Source organism: Triticum urartu, chromosome 1A (genome assembly GCF_056163025.1).
Source record: "Triticum urartu cultivar PI428250 chromosome 1A, HENAU_Tu73, whole genome shotgun sequence".
In the NCBI taxonomy this organism is placed as follows: domain Eukaryota; kingdom Viridiplantae; phylum Streptophyta; class Magnoliopsida; order Poales; family Poaceae; genus Triticum; species Triticum urartu.
In genome coordinates this window covers 12,959,014-12,973,806 of record NC_141873.1, presented here as the reverse complement: position 1 = coordinate 12,973,806, position 14,793 = coordinate 12,959,014, and the positions used below count along the sequence as shown (strand labels likewise).

The following is a 14,793-nucleotide window of genomic DNA, read 5'->3' as shown; positions in this document are numbered from 1 at the left end:
ATATGCGCAATGTGACCAAGGAGTTGATCACAAGATGATGTGTTACGGAACGAGTAAAGAGACTTGCCGGTAACGAGATTGAACTAGGTATTGGATTCCGACGATCGAATCTCGGGCAAGTAGCATACCGATAGACAAAGGGAATTGTATACGGGATTGATTAAGTCCTTGACATCGTGGTTCATCCGATGAGATCATCGTGGAACATGTGGGAGCCAACATGGGTATCCAGATCCTGCTGTTGGTTATTGACCGGAGAACGTCTCGGTCATGTCTGCATGTCTCCCGAACCCGTAGGGTCTACACACTTAAGGTTCGATGACGCTAGGGTTATAAAGGAAGTTTTTATGTGGTTACCGAATGTTGTTCGGAGTCCCGGATGAGATCTCGGATGTCACGAGGAGTTCCGGAATGGTCCGGAGGTAAAGATTAATATATAGGAAGTCCTATTTCGGCCATTGGGACAAGTTTCGGGGTCATCGGTATTGTACCGGGACCACCGGAAGGGTCCCGGGGGCCCACCGGGTGGGGCCACCTATCCCGGAGGGTCCCATGGGCTGAAGTGGGAAGGGATCCAGCCCAAAGTGGGCTGGGGCGCCACTTCCCTTATGGCCCATGCGCCTAGGGTGAAGGGGGAACCCTAAGGAAGAGTCCCAAGGGGGTAAGGCACCTCCTAGGTGCCTTTGGGGGGAGGGAAACCTCCCCTGGCCGCCGCCCCCCTAGGAGATTGGATCTCCTAGGGCTGGCGCACCCCCCCTTGGACTCCCTATATATAGTGATGGTAGGAGGGCCTCTTGAGACACCCCCTTATGCCTTTGGTGCAGCCCCTCCCTCTCTCCCAAGTCCTTCTCCTCTTCTGTGGTGCTTGGCGAAGCCCTGCAGGATAGCCACGCTCCTCCATCATCACCACGCCGTTGTGCTGCTGCTGGATGGAGTCTTCCTCAACCTCTCCCTCTCTCCTTGCTGGATCAAGGCATGGGAGACGTCACCGGGCTGTACGTGTGTTGAACGCGGAGGTGCCGTCCGTTCGGCACTAGGATCATCGGTGATTTGGATCACGACGAGTACGACTCCATCAACCCGTTCACTTGAACGCTTCCGCTTAGTGATCTACAAGGGTATGTAGATGCACTCTCCTTCCCCTCGTTGCTGGTTTCTCCATAGATAGATCTTGGTGATACGTAGGAAAATTTTGAATTTCTGCTACGTTCCCCAACAGCTAGTTGGTTTACTTGGTGGAAGATCATATGTTCAGATTCATTATGCATATTAATACCCCTCTGATTATGAACATGAATATGCTTTGTGAGTAGTTACGTTTGTTCCTGAGGACATGGGAGAAGTCTTGCTATTGGTAGTCATGTGAATTTGGTATTCGTTCGATATTTTGATGAGATGTATGTTGTCATCCCTCTAGTGGTGTCATGTGAATGTCGACTACATGATACTTCACCATTGTTTGGGCCTAGAGGGAGGCATTGGGAAGTAATAAGTAGATGATGGGTTGCTAGAGTGACAGAAGTTTAAACCCTAGTTTATGTGTTGCTTCGTAAGGGACTGATTTGGATCCATATGTTTCATGCTATGGTTAGGTTTACCTTAATACTTCTGTTCTAGCTATGGATGCTTGCAATGGGGGTTAGTCATAAGTGGGATGCTTGTCCAAGTAAGGACAACACCCAAGCACCGGTCCACCCACATATCAAATTATCAAAGTACCGAACGCGAATCATATGAACGTGATGAAAACTAGCTTGACGTTGTCCTTTGCTACAAAAAGGATTGGGCCATCTTGCTACACTTTATTTACACTTGTTACTTGTTACTCGTTACCAATTACCTTATCACAAAACTATCTGTTACCGATAATTTCAGTGCTTACAGAGAATACCTTGCTGAAAACCGCTTATCATTTCCTTCTGCTCCTCGTTGGGTTCGACACTCTTACTTATCGAAAGGACTACGATAGATCCCCTATACTTGTGGGTCATCAGGCATTCTCACGGCAGCAGCCCAGAGTGCAGACAAGGGAGGGCGGCAGGACCCGGAACACCACAGAGTTCCTGTGTTTCCAGAGCTGCCAGCAGCACAGGAGAATAAAGATGTCAGGCAAGGTGGCCCCAACCGCGGGACTGACGTCTAGGGCATGCAGGGGTATCCACTCTGGGCGCCCCCGCCTCGATGTTGACACCCACCCTTTGCCACAATGAGCGGGCGAACGGACAAGCAAAGACCAGATGGCCAGCCGTCTCCATTGCCGTCGCGTGGACTGGGCATCCAGCTTCATCCACCTAGACAATGGTCTTCCGTAGCAGGACATCTCGCGTGTGGATGTGACGCTACACCAGGAGCCATCCGAAGAACCGGACCCGCGAGGGCGCACGCGTGCCCCAGATGAACTCCGCGTGGGGAGCCCGAACCCCACCCAGGCGCGACAGGGCGTAGGCCGAGCCGGTGACAAGGCGTCCATGCCCGTCAGAGCATAGAGGCAAGCGTTGCTCGTCTGCTCCATCAAGCGCCGGATCAGTGTTGACGAGGTCGAGGAGCGCGATGCGGACATCCCATCAAGTGGGGCAGCACCGTTGGATGCATCGACCATGTCCGCTGTCTATTTTGAGAATCCAAATGGACGAAAAGTGAACGTCCCTTTGGGTCACCGTGTTGGAGCTGCCCTTAAGGGTCATTTAGTAAATTTGACGCTGAGAGAGTAGAGTGGGGTACAGGCGTTCAGCCATCCAGCAGAGCAGATCCAGCCAGCTGCGGGGAGATGTACTGGCACTTGACTGGAGGCAGTAGAGTAGAGTACAGTAGCGCAGTAGAGAAGTAAAGAGTACGCTCTCCCCCTCCCTCCCTCGCTGAGCAGAGCAGAGCTGTTGCTCACCAGTAGCAGAGATCCCAGGCAGGCAAGCAAGGCAGCAGAGGGGATCCGGCAATGGCGGGCGGGGGGCGCAGCGGTCGCGGGGAGGAGGAGTACGACTACCTGTTCAAGGTGGTGCTGATCGGCGACTCGGGCGTGGGGAAGTCCAACCTGCTGTCCCGCTTCACCCGCAACGAGTTCTGCCTCGAGTCCAAGTCCACCATCGGCGTCGAGTTCGCCACCCGCACCCTCCACGTGAGTTCCCACCCCCGTCCCGGTAGGTAGTCGATTTCATTCCTTGCTTTGCTTGCTGCTAGTAGATCCGATGGATCAGTCGGGGTTCCCCCTCCCTCCTCGGACCCGCGGCTTGTTTCCTTCCTCCCTGCGCCCCAGATCCAGATCGTTGCTGCCATGCGCAGGAGCTGCTAGTAAACCCATCGCTGCGGGGACAGATTCAGAGCCGAGATGCCTGAGGATTTCCACCGTGCCATGGCAGCCAGATCTACCATATCACCTTGTTTCACTTTACTGCTACTAGTTTCCACGCCATAGCTCCTGCCTGCTTCCTTGCTTGCTACAGTGCTCAGCCTCACAGAAATTAACCACTGTAGCTAGGATTTCCTTTAATTCCAAAGTTTCAGTTTCACAACCAGCTCAACGCTGGCGCTTTAGAGGGTTCTGTACTTTCGTATCTTAAAACATACCAGAAGGGGGAAAGGCGTCCATGTTGGAAGGCTAACATTGCAAAGGGGAAAATGACAGGTATGTAGCACTCCCTCCGTAAACGAATATAAGAACGTTTGGATTACTACTTTAGTGATCTAAACGCTCTTATATTAGTTTCCAGAGGAGAGGAAGTATGTAGTAAAGCTCTGTCTTTCCTGCTGAGATCCTAATAACCCGGCCGTGTTCGGGTTGCTTGCTTCGGGCGGAAATCAGCCGTGCGACATGTAGTTTGATCGGTCGTGTCGTGCCTATCCTTGTGCTTGCTGGTTTGGATTTGGATGGTGACTAGATGCCAGCTGCGTGCTTGGTCATCTGATAAACTTGCACCGCCATTGATTAGTGCTAACTCTAGTACTATAATCAACTTCAACTTCAACTTCAGAGAGTGTCACACTCGGTTCAGTAGCTGGCAGACCAAGTGGCGCTGTCAACTTGTCTTTCTGCCCCTTGTTTAGACAGAGGTGTAAGTATGTAGCAACAGGCTGATAGACAGAGGTGTACCATGATCATGACAAAGTCTGCTGTTATCTTATTCCAAGCTGCACATTTCCTCTGAAACTTGGCAAGATCATGACAAAATTGCATCGTAATGATGTAGAGGCTGGGGATGGTCCTCCTTTTCAAAGAAAAAAAAAACATTTTCTCTGAAACTGACATGTTCTTAATATGGACTTTGTTTGCAGGTGGAGGAGAAGATCATCAAGGCGCAGATCTGGGACACGGCGGGGCAGGAGCGGTACCGGGCCATCACGAGCGCCTACTACCGGGGCGCGCTCGGGGCGGTGCTTGTCTATGACGTCACCAAGCCCACCACCTTCGAGAACATCAGCCGGTGGCTCAAGGAGCTGCGCGACCACGCCGACGCAAACATCCGGATCATGCTCGTCGGCAACAAGACCGACCTCAAGGACCTCCGGGCCGTCACCACCGACGACGCGGGGGGATACGCCGAGGCCGAGGGGCTGTCCTACATCGAGACGTCCGCACTCGAGGCCATGAACGTCGAGGAGGCCTTCCAGCTCATCCTCGGCGACATCTACCGCACCGTCAGCAAGAAGGCCGTGGCCTCCGAGGAGGACAGGGCAGGGGCTGCTGGGGTCAAGGAAGGGAAGACCATCAATGTCGCCGCCGCCGCCGACAATGGCGGTGAGAAGAAGCAATGCTGCTCAGCTTAGGATGGACGGATGATGCCCAGCAGATGTATGTTATGTGACGGTTGTTTTTTGAGTTTTATGAGCCTTGTTGATTCATTTTGTCAGATATCCACCTACCTGAAACTCACATATATTCAGTTACTATATGATATATCAACTTCATTGGTTTACATATCAGCAAAAGAAAAAGATCGTTGTCTGTATGATATGTTTCTGGCCTCTTGTCCATTTTGAGTTCCATCAGTCGGCTGTCAAGCTTCCAGAAAAGTGCCAAAAAGAAAAACTCCACCGAATCAACAAAAAGAAGATGACAAGATATGATTGACAAAGTTGAGGCCATATTTTCATATAATTTCTGTTACCTAAAGTTCAAGTTGAATTGTAAAAATGTCTTGTATTTTGGTACAGAGGTAGTACTTTTTAAAATATACGGAGTACCCTTGATGGATCTTCCAGCTTCCCAGCACTCAACCAGATATCACGGGAACCATATTCAAATATTCTACTGAGAGTAACCCACAAAAAAATAAAGAATTTTCTATTGAGAGTATCTCAGTGCACGTAAGTGCCCTTGGTAACAATGAAAGACCAGTTGCCCAAAGGTTAATGGCACCTCGTGCAAATTTTGTACTCAAAGTGAAAGACTTCTCTAGCTTGCTATTGCGCATCTGTCATTTTTTTGCCAAGTTTTTTTGACCGAAAGGCTTTCATGGCTAACTTTATTAACTCAAATAACACTTATCATCTGCTAAAAGTGTGATAATAAAACTAGGGGGTGTATCCGACCATACAACCGGTGGATTACAGTTCCCAAACTTAGCTAGCTCATGAGCAACCATATTTGATTCTCTAAACACAATGTTCAATAGAACCCCCCCCCCCCCCCCATAAGCTTAGACATTCATCTAGTATAGGAGCTGCCACCATCGAGTATCCCGCATTGTGGTTCGCCTCTATCTGTTACATTGTCCGCGTCAATAAGAACTTGATGGCTGAGTGAATAAGAACAAGATTTCAAAAAATATTCTTAATTTCAAAAACTGTTCATGAATTCACAAAAAAAATTCACGAATTTGCAAACTGTTCGGATTTCATACAATGTTCATGACTTTGGAAAATATTCACCAGTATTTTAATAAATCGAATTAAAAACTGTTTGTGAATTACAAAACTGTTACCCAAATTCATAAAATGTTTTTGATTTAAAAAATGTGTGTCCATTGAAAAACTATTTTTGAATTTCAAAAACAAATCATGATTTAAAAAATGTCCATGAATTCAATAAGTGTTCACAATTTTAAAAAATGTTTTAATTTTAACAAAATTCCCAAAATTTCAATAATTTTTATCAATTTTAGAATAAAAAGGAAAAAATAAATTTAAAAAATGGGAAAAGGATAAGTAAAAAGAAAAGTAAAAAAATTAGGAAAAACTTGAAAGAAAAAACACACACAGAAAACGGTCTGCGAGGCCTCTAGGGCAATTCCTATTTAGCGCTGCAGGCGGCGGTTTCTACTCTTTTTGCTAAAGAAAACTGCAAAAATTTCACGCAAGCTAGGATTCGGATCCCGCGTCGTGGGTTACCAATGATCAACCTCAAAACAACCCGACCGCCTCAACAGGTGTAATAACATTCACGTTTTTCCTCTTTTTCCTTTTTCCCTGTCCTTTTCTTTTTCCAAATTCGTAATTGTTTTTTTTTCAAATAGATGAACTTCTTTTCAAATCCATGAACTAATTTTTTCGAAACTCGTGAACTTTTTTTAAACTTTATGAACCTTTTTCTAAATTGATTAACTTATTTTTGAAATTTGATGAACTTTTTTCATTTATTTTTAATTTTTTTCTCCAAATCGATGAACTTTTTTCGAAATTGATGGACTTTTTCGAAATCAGTGAACTTTTTTCAAAACGATTTACTTTTTCTTCTAAATCGATGAACTTTTTCCAAATCCGATGAACTTTTTTCAAATTGATGAACTTTTTTCAGATTTGATGAACTTTTTTTAAGCTGGATGAACTTTTTTTAGAATCGGTGAACTTTTTTAAATTTGGTGAACCTTTTTGACATTCGGTGAACATTTTTTCAAATTCGATGAACTTTTTCCATTTTTGCGAACTTTTTCAATTGGTACAAACCTTTTCAAATTTTGATTTCTATCAATTCGTGGTTTTTGTGAATGCCTTTTCAAATTTATATTTTTGTATTCAATAATTTATAGCGGATATATAATAGTACTATATGTCTAATGTTTGTAGTGATATTTGGTACTGCAGTCAACAAACTGTTCTTGGTCGAGTTGTTTAACGTGTGTGGCATTGACTCTAGCGTCAGGAGTTCGACATATCATGTAGTTCAACATGAGGAGGAGTCGAACTCAGGCTCAGACCGCACCTCTCACGCAAGAGAATGGATACCACTGCACCATTCGCCTACTAGTGATTGATTGCAGCGCACACTACTTAAGAACTATTTCAGCAACGGTATTTGAAAGATAACAAGTTCACTAATATGGGAAAATGTCTCGCCAATTGACCGGTCTGGCCGGATGAACACTGACTGTTCAAAAAAAAAGGTGTAAGTTTTTTGAAAAAATGGGGATTTAAAAAATCATTCACAAAAAAAAAGTTCACTACTTAAAAAAAGGTTGACGAATTTAAAAGAAAAAACTCAAAAAAATGAAAAAAAAACAAATTGATATTTAATAAAAGTTCATCGATTTTGAAAAAAATTCATCGAATCTGAAAGAAAGTTCATCAAAAAAGGACAGACCCTGCAAAGTACAATGCATAGAGGCTGGTTCGAACTCAGGACCTCTTGGCACAAGTGGGGAGGACCCCACCACTGCGCCGGGCCTGCCCTCCAAAAGAAAGTTCATCAAATTTGAAAAAAGTTCATCGAATCTGAAAAAAGTTCATCGAGTTGAAAAAAGTTCATCGAATTTGAAAAAAGTTCACCGAATCTGAAATAAAGTTCATCAATTTTGAAAAAACTTCAGCGGATTTAACAAAAAATTCATCGAATTAGAAAAAAGTTCATCAAGTTTGTAATATTTGAATTTTGCATTTAGTCAAAGTTTTAGTAATATCTGTTGTGCATTTGTAGTATCTGTTGTGCTACCTCATTTAGTCAAAGTTTTGTTTTGAATTTTGCATTTGTAATATCTGTTGTGCTACCTCATTTAGTCAAAGTTTGTTTTGCATTTAGTCTCTGCCACGTTGGCCCGACGAGTGGGCCCAACCTGTCAGTTTCCCTGTTATTGCAAGCAAATCAGACAATCAATGCTCTGTGTTAGTCGTTAGGCACAGAGTTGGTGGTTCCTTGTGTCCTGCCTACGTGGTATTAAGTTGTTACCCTAGCCCCAAGTATGGTGGTTTGGGGTAAATAACTATCTGTATTCCCTATATTCACAAATAGATATCCTGCCTTGTTACACCTGAGACTCACATATGCTATATGACATGTCAAATTTCATTGGTTTACATGTCAGCCAAATGTTCCTGGCCTCTTGTCCATTTTAGGAGTTACTCCCTCCATCCCAAAATATAAGATCATTTTTGACACTATCATAGTGTGAAAAATGATGTTATATTAAGATCATTTTTTACACTATCATAGTGTGAAAAATGATGTTATATTTTGGGGCAGAGGGAGTACAGCAGTCAGCTTCCAACGTTCCAAAGAAGTGACAAACACCGAACTGCAGATAATTTCATACAATTTCTGTTACAAAGTAATGACTAAAGACAAACTCCAGATAATCAGCAACAATATATGGTCCTTTTCTGAAAGATGACAGGATGACTGACAAACTTGGATTAACCATATTTTCATGCAATTTTTGTAACCTAAGATCCATCAAATGCGCCTAAAACACTGACGAAGTAATGGCTAATGAGATTGCAGAACAAGCTCAAACTGTGACAAGTATATTAAACAGTAAGTATTAACACACGCTCTGTTGTATACAAATTCTGTATTCAGTATATCCAATTCACTGCTCGACTTGCTGAGCTTATGAGGAGCAGCAGCTGCTGTTCTGCTGCTGTATGGGCTGCCCTTTCATGTGAACATGGACCGTCGATTTCCTCTCCGCCGCAGGTTGGCTCGCCATCCTGCAAGCAAGTAAAAAAGCTCAGTAGTCAGCTAGGATCCATCACTCGAACAGAAGGCGAGACTATCACATGGTAAGCATGCACATAAGATTTTTTTTAAAGGTGCCTAAAGTAACGATAAGAGGAGAGAACTGTATGATCTGCATTTAGCCCTCAGGGAAACTGATGTGAATATCTATATAAACTGAAGCGATATCATTGTCAAAGAATCGAAGTAATGAAAGCTCCCATGGGAAGTGTTTTGAGGAGCTGTTGTTCATTGTTGCTCTTGCTGTCGAATTTTCTTCAGAAAAGCAATGATTTATTGCTCTCCCGGTCTCTCTTGATGATGCAGAGCCCAAGCAAAATATGAGCATTGAGTTATCATATTTTAAAAACCAGTAGTGAAAATATAATTACGGAATTCCCAGAGCTTTTCTTTCCACAAGCATACAGCTCATTTGATGACCTATCAGTGGTAACAGAGAACCTGGCAAGAAAAAGGGCCTCTAAAAGTGAGCATTTCTTGGCTTACTTGTTCTTGATTTCTGATGACATGGTTAAGAAAGCTGTCTCCACATTGATGGATTCCTTTGCACTTGTCTCAAGAAAATTCATTCCCAGCGATTCTGCAAAAGCCTGAAATTCATCATAGATATGTTAGCCACTTGATTACCATATTCGGAGTAATTGTCCTGATGAATAGCATAGATCGGAACTGCATTAAGAAGAGGAGTATCAAGAAGAATAAAGAAGCATGTCAATTTATCAACAGATTCATGGTGGTTATTGTTTTATTGTGGCAACTAGAGACACATTGTTCCATGTATGCTCAAACTAAAATCACGGTTGGGTATTTTAGCCAACACAAAAGAAATCACATTATTTTCTAAATGTTGATAACAGAAAGCTGTGAAATTGAGTAACTGACATTAGAACTGTAGCATGGTCGCAGGAATTTGTTGTCATTTGGACTGTATGGCTAATATTGTCAATGGGGCCAAAAAAGAGAGAAGGGTTTTTACCTTGGCCTCCTCTGTATCGACAACCTTACTATCAACCAAATCACATTTGTTCCCGACTAGAAGCTTGCACACACTGTCACTCGCATACCTATCGATCTCACTCAACCACTGCTTGACATTGTTGAAGCTTTCCCTATCTGTCACGTCATATACGATCTGAAAAGTGTAGTGAGGAGTATTAAGTATTAACACCGTGGTAATTTTATAAAAATGTAGATCCTCGTTCCTGAGTGACAAAGCATAATAACCAATGGGGAGCGAAAATGAATAAGTTCAGTTCAATAATGACTAGAGTGAAATTGTGAAACAATTCAAACGATCTTTAGAGTATTACTGTGTTACTGCATATGAGGAGTAAAACAACTCCAAAAAAAAAAAACCGCAAGTGTAAAAAAGATCGGGATAAACAGTACTATGGGTGTCCATGAGGGCTTACAATGATTCCATGCGCTCCCCGGTAGTAACTGCTTGTTATTGTCCTGAACCTTTCCTGGCCTGCTGTGTCCCACTGAACAAGGAACAGACCATCATTACATTACAACAACCGGAGGATTGAATGAACACAGGTAGATTTTGTAAAGCAATGCTGACCTAACACATCAAGTCTCAACTAACAACTAACCATCAACGCGATAGCTTCCAATTGTTTGTAATTATGACCGCTTAGCAAGCATGTACAGTCTAAGTTGCACAGTAAGTAATTACTCAGCGAGTACAGTGGCCCAATTTATGTTCGGTGATGTACACGCACAGGGTTTATCATAAAAGACCTCCCTTAAATATAAAGCAACTCCTCTTGAAACAAATAAGGGCTTTAGTTGGTGCAACCTTATCAACAACGACAGGCGATAATACAAGACCAACCAGGCCATTTTATTTTCCAAGGAAATATCTGCCCCCCTAATGAAAATCAGCTAAAAAAGGCACGCCGACAGCTCAACGGAGTTACAGCAATTGTTGAGCTCAAGGAATGCTGCACAGATGGTCCATTAATTCTACGTGTCTGCTTTCCCCCACAGTTTAATACTGAAATTATTGTCACCTCCCTGGTTCCACCACTGGGACAAATTTAACACAGATTAATAAAAAAAATGCCATCCAATCCCTTGAGTTTTGTTGGGACAATGCATAAATCAGAAACCGTTAATTAACTTGCAGTGTTGGTACCCAATCAACGCGATAGCTTCCAATTACTTGCAATTATGACTGCTTAGCAAGCATGTACAGTCTAAGTTGTACAGTAATTAATTAATTGAGGAGTACACTGGCCCAATATATGTTCGGTGATGTACACACAGGGGTTTATCATAAAAGATCTCCCTTATAATATAAAGCAATTCCTCTCCAAACAACTACGAGCTTTAGTTGGTGCAGCGTTATCAACGACAGGCCATAATACAGGATAAACCAGGCCATTTAATTTTCCACGTAAGTGCCAGCCTCCCCAATAAAATCAGCTAAAAAAAGGTGCGCCGCAGCTTAACGGAGTTACGTCAATTGCTGAATCCAGGGCATGCTCGACAGATGGTATATTTTGCTAGGTGTCACTGCATTCCCCCCACAATTATAGTACCGTAATTATCCCCACAGTTTCCCTGGTTCCACCATTGGGGGAGCTTAAATATAGTTAAGAACCAGAAACCGCCAGCCAAACCATATTGAGTATTGTCGGGACAATGTGTCGAGCAAACAAACCAGAAGCCCCTGATTAACTTGCAGAGTTGGTACCAACCATTTTGGATAAAGCAATCCATGTAACAACCTAACACCAAGATCTAGCACAGCAAGTCCCACCAATTCCCACCCACCCACCCTTGTATATGATTTATATGAAGTGAGAATGAATCCAAGCACCATATCCCAAATATTAACAGATAACAGAGCTACCAAACAAATGAATTGGCACCAGCAAAATTCATGTAAACTGAAACTCACAATCTGCAGCTTCACCGACTTGCCATCGAGCTCGACGGTCCGGATTTTCTGCGACACGTTCATGGAAAAGGTTAACCAAATTCAGTCAGAAGCCCGTACTTGCAGCAGCTACTTAATGGAGCTCCATCAATCACAGGAAAAGGGGATCCTTTGCTGTACTTACGAAATCAACGCCGATGGTACTGATGTAGGTGTCGACGTACGCATCGTCCTGCAAAAGGGACCAATCGATCAAACCTCATAAATTTCCCCCCAAAAGAAAGAGACACTAGGAGGTTTCCCCCGGCCGGAGAAGGCGGAAGGGGATCGGGTTTCTCACGGCGAAGCGGAGGAGGAGGCAGGACTTGCCGACGGAGGAGTCGCCGATGAGGAGCAGCTTGAAGAGGTAGTCGCTGCAGCAGCCCACGCACACCAATCAATCACCCGCCCGGACCAAAAAAAGAAACTGACGGTGAAAAGAAAGATCGGCGGCGGCGGCGGCGGCGGGGACTTACTACTCGGAGGAGCTCATGGCCGGCGTCGGCTGGGTTCCGGCAGATTCGGGGGCGGAGCGCTCCTAGAGGGGATCAGGAAGAGGTGGCGTCTGCTCCAGATCAGGGGGAGAAGAAAGAGGGGAGAAGCAAGGGGAATCGGGCGAGAGAAGTCTCCGCCTTTTCTTGTCTTTGGTCCGCTTATATGCCGCCATGGCCGACGGAGGACGCGTGAGGGGGAGGGGGGTTGGGATGGCTTAGCGGCGAATCAATCAAGCGGTGCACAAAGAGTGCAAAAGTTGTCTTCACATTTCCTCTTTTTCTTCTCTTTTCTTTGGCTATAAAATAAAGAGTTTTTAGCCTTTATTTGTCTTTACAAAAAAGGAGAGTTGTTTATCTTTCAATTTTGTTGTGATGGTACACAGTTAATGCGTTTCGATTCGATCGCGTAAGTAGTATCGTGGTTTACCAAGTGTTGTTAGATAGTCGATATTAGTGTAGGTATCACATTGTCTAATCAGTAGTACATGTGATGGTCTGATTTCGGTGGGCTATTATTTTTGCCTAATAACATAGATTGGTTGACGAGACGCACAACTGTCATAGTAAATTTGGGTCGTCGGTGTTTACAAAACAACTGAAGATGAATCAAGATTCATGGGCGAATTACTGTGAACTGGACGATGAAACCCTTACAATTTTGATTGCTGATATTGGGATTGGATAGTTGAGAATCTTACATATGGACTTGTTTGAGAAGTGTCTTCTTAAGTTACAATATTATAAAACTTTTATAATATGGTATAATAAAAAAATAATGGTCAAAAGCAACATTTTGAAGAATGTGTCGATGTTTGATGTCTAAAGCGACAACTTCTATGGTAACACCAGAAGCGGGAGCCAGGGGACAAACGAGGGATGACAAATAGAAATAAGTGCTATACTTGGATGGTTATGTCAATACCAATTGAACAGAGCATGTTTATGGTACGTTGAATATTATTAAAAACAAAAATGACACCTTAGATGTAGATACTTTTAGATATGAATTAGAACGGACGAGACATGAGAGAGGTTGGCATAGAGGCTAACGAAGAGTAGTGAAGCATTTTCCTTGTTATAAAAAAATAATCCTTGGCGCTTTTTAGAGCACAAGGCTAATTATTTTGATTGTATATTGTGTTGTGTTTTTCGTATGCGTTGATAACCATTTTGTGTATGTGTTAAGCACTTATTAATTGGTTGTTAATTTTATAACAACCACACTCTTTTATGTAGTGTGAAACGTTTTTGATACGCTAGTGCTTTTGGTAGACATAATTTTTTTTTGACATCACTACAAATGAATTTCAACCAGTTTAAACACTATAACCTTTTGAGTTTTAGAGGGTTTGTTGATGGGACACACACACATCTTGTAACCAATTTGCGGCTTCTGTTTCAAAATGCACATTTTACAAATTTATTAACCAAGCAAGTTTTTCCAGCAATTACTCTTCCATCACAAAGTATACAGTTGTAAGACTTATTATTTTTATATTTTAAAATACTTATTTGCATTAACGATTCTAAATAGTAGTTATAACATTTCTTTTACCATTTGCATAGTTTAAATTTCATTGATAGGAAAATAGTACGAGAGAATAGCCAAAATACCACCGATGAAAATCAAACATGCCAATATACTAGTAATAAAAGTCAACTTGCCGAAATAGCACTATGGTTACATGTCAAAGAAATTATGTGAGTCAAACCGTTTATTACATTGTCAGTTTTTTTGGTTATCCCAAAATTACCTCTATAAATCTGTACATATATTCTCTCTGAAAGACGTTCTTCTCCCAAAATTACCTCTATAAATCTGTACATGTCAAAGAAAGTTGTTATCTGCTGCCCATGGTCGCGTGGCTCGGCTCTCCGACGCCTCAGCTCTGACATCCATCGTCTCTGCTCGACATCATCCGCCCCTGCTCTAGCGACCATCCACCGAACCGGCTCATCCACCTCCCCTACTCTCCTACCCGAGGCTCCACACACGCCCTCCTGTGCCACCTCTGGCCAATCTCTCCGTTGGCCTCAAAGAGTACTCCTTCCTCCCCGATATCATAAGCGTATTAGGTTCTAGCATGAAAATTAATGCATGTGGTTTGTTATTGCAGTCATCGTACAGGTAGTAGAGAAGGAGGCATGCACAATCTATTCTGACCAGTCGACACTGAAATGAGCGCTTCGTTGAAACGCCGACGCTGGAGGAAGCACGAAACCGGCCTGGCGGATGCTAAGCTGTGCGGCAATCCCATCATTGACGCCAAGATGGGCAGCAACTGCGTCGCCGATGAGACCTCGTCCCCAACACCTCCTCGTGGATGGAGCTCAGCATAGATAGAGGTCTTTACTGACTTGAAAGGATTGCCCAAAAAAATGGAGGCAACACAAAATAGGTTCTAACCGCACAAAAGGATCATTCACTTTTTTCTCCACAAAATTAGAGATTGTTGGCGAGGTTGTGACTATGCGATTTACATCTTCAG

The 14,793-nt window shown here is 43.3% G+C and overlaps 2 protein-coding genes across 2 annotated transcripts; one reads left to right on the top strand and one right to left on the bottom strand.

Moving 5' to 3' along the window:
- The first annotated feature begins 2,745 nt into the window (after positions 1–2,745).
- On the top strand, positions 2,746–4,907 carry LOC125542495 (ras-related protein RABA2a). The gene is made up of 2 exons (XM_048705551.2): positions 2,746–3,112; positions 4,267–4,907. Exons 1-2 carry the CDS (start codon positions 2,933–2,935, stop codon positions 4,756–4,758), a joined length of 672 nt encoding a protein of 223 aa, XP_048561508.2. The 5' UTR covers positions 2,746–2,932; the 3' UTR covers positions 4,759–4,907.
- A 3,517-nt stretch (positions 4,908–8,424) lies between these two features.
- On the bottom strand, positions 8,425–12,497 carry LOC125542503 (ras-related protein RABD1). The gene is made up of 8 exons (XM_048705563.2): positions 12,287–12,497; positions 12,112–12,184; positions 11,956–12,003; positions 11,793–11,840; positions 10,294–10,365; positions 9,858–10,013; positions 9,368–9,471; positions 8,425–8,853 (listed from the first exon to the last, which is right to left on the bottom strand). The coding sequence occupies exons 1-8, from the start codon at positions 12,301–12,303 to the stop codon at positions 8,754–8,756; spliced, it is 618 nt and encodes a 205-aa protein (XP_048561520.1). The 5' UTR covers positions 12,304–12,497; the 3' UTR covers positions 8,425–8,753.
- Between the last annotated feature and the right edge of the window lie 2,296 nt (positions 12,498–14,793).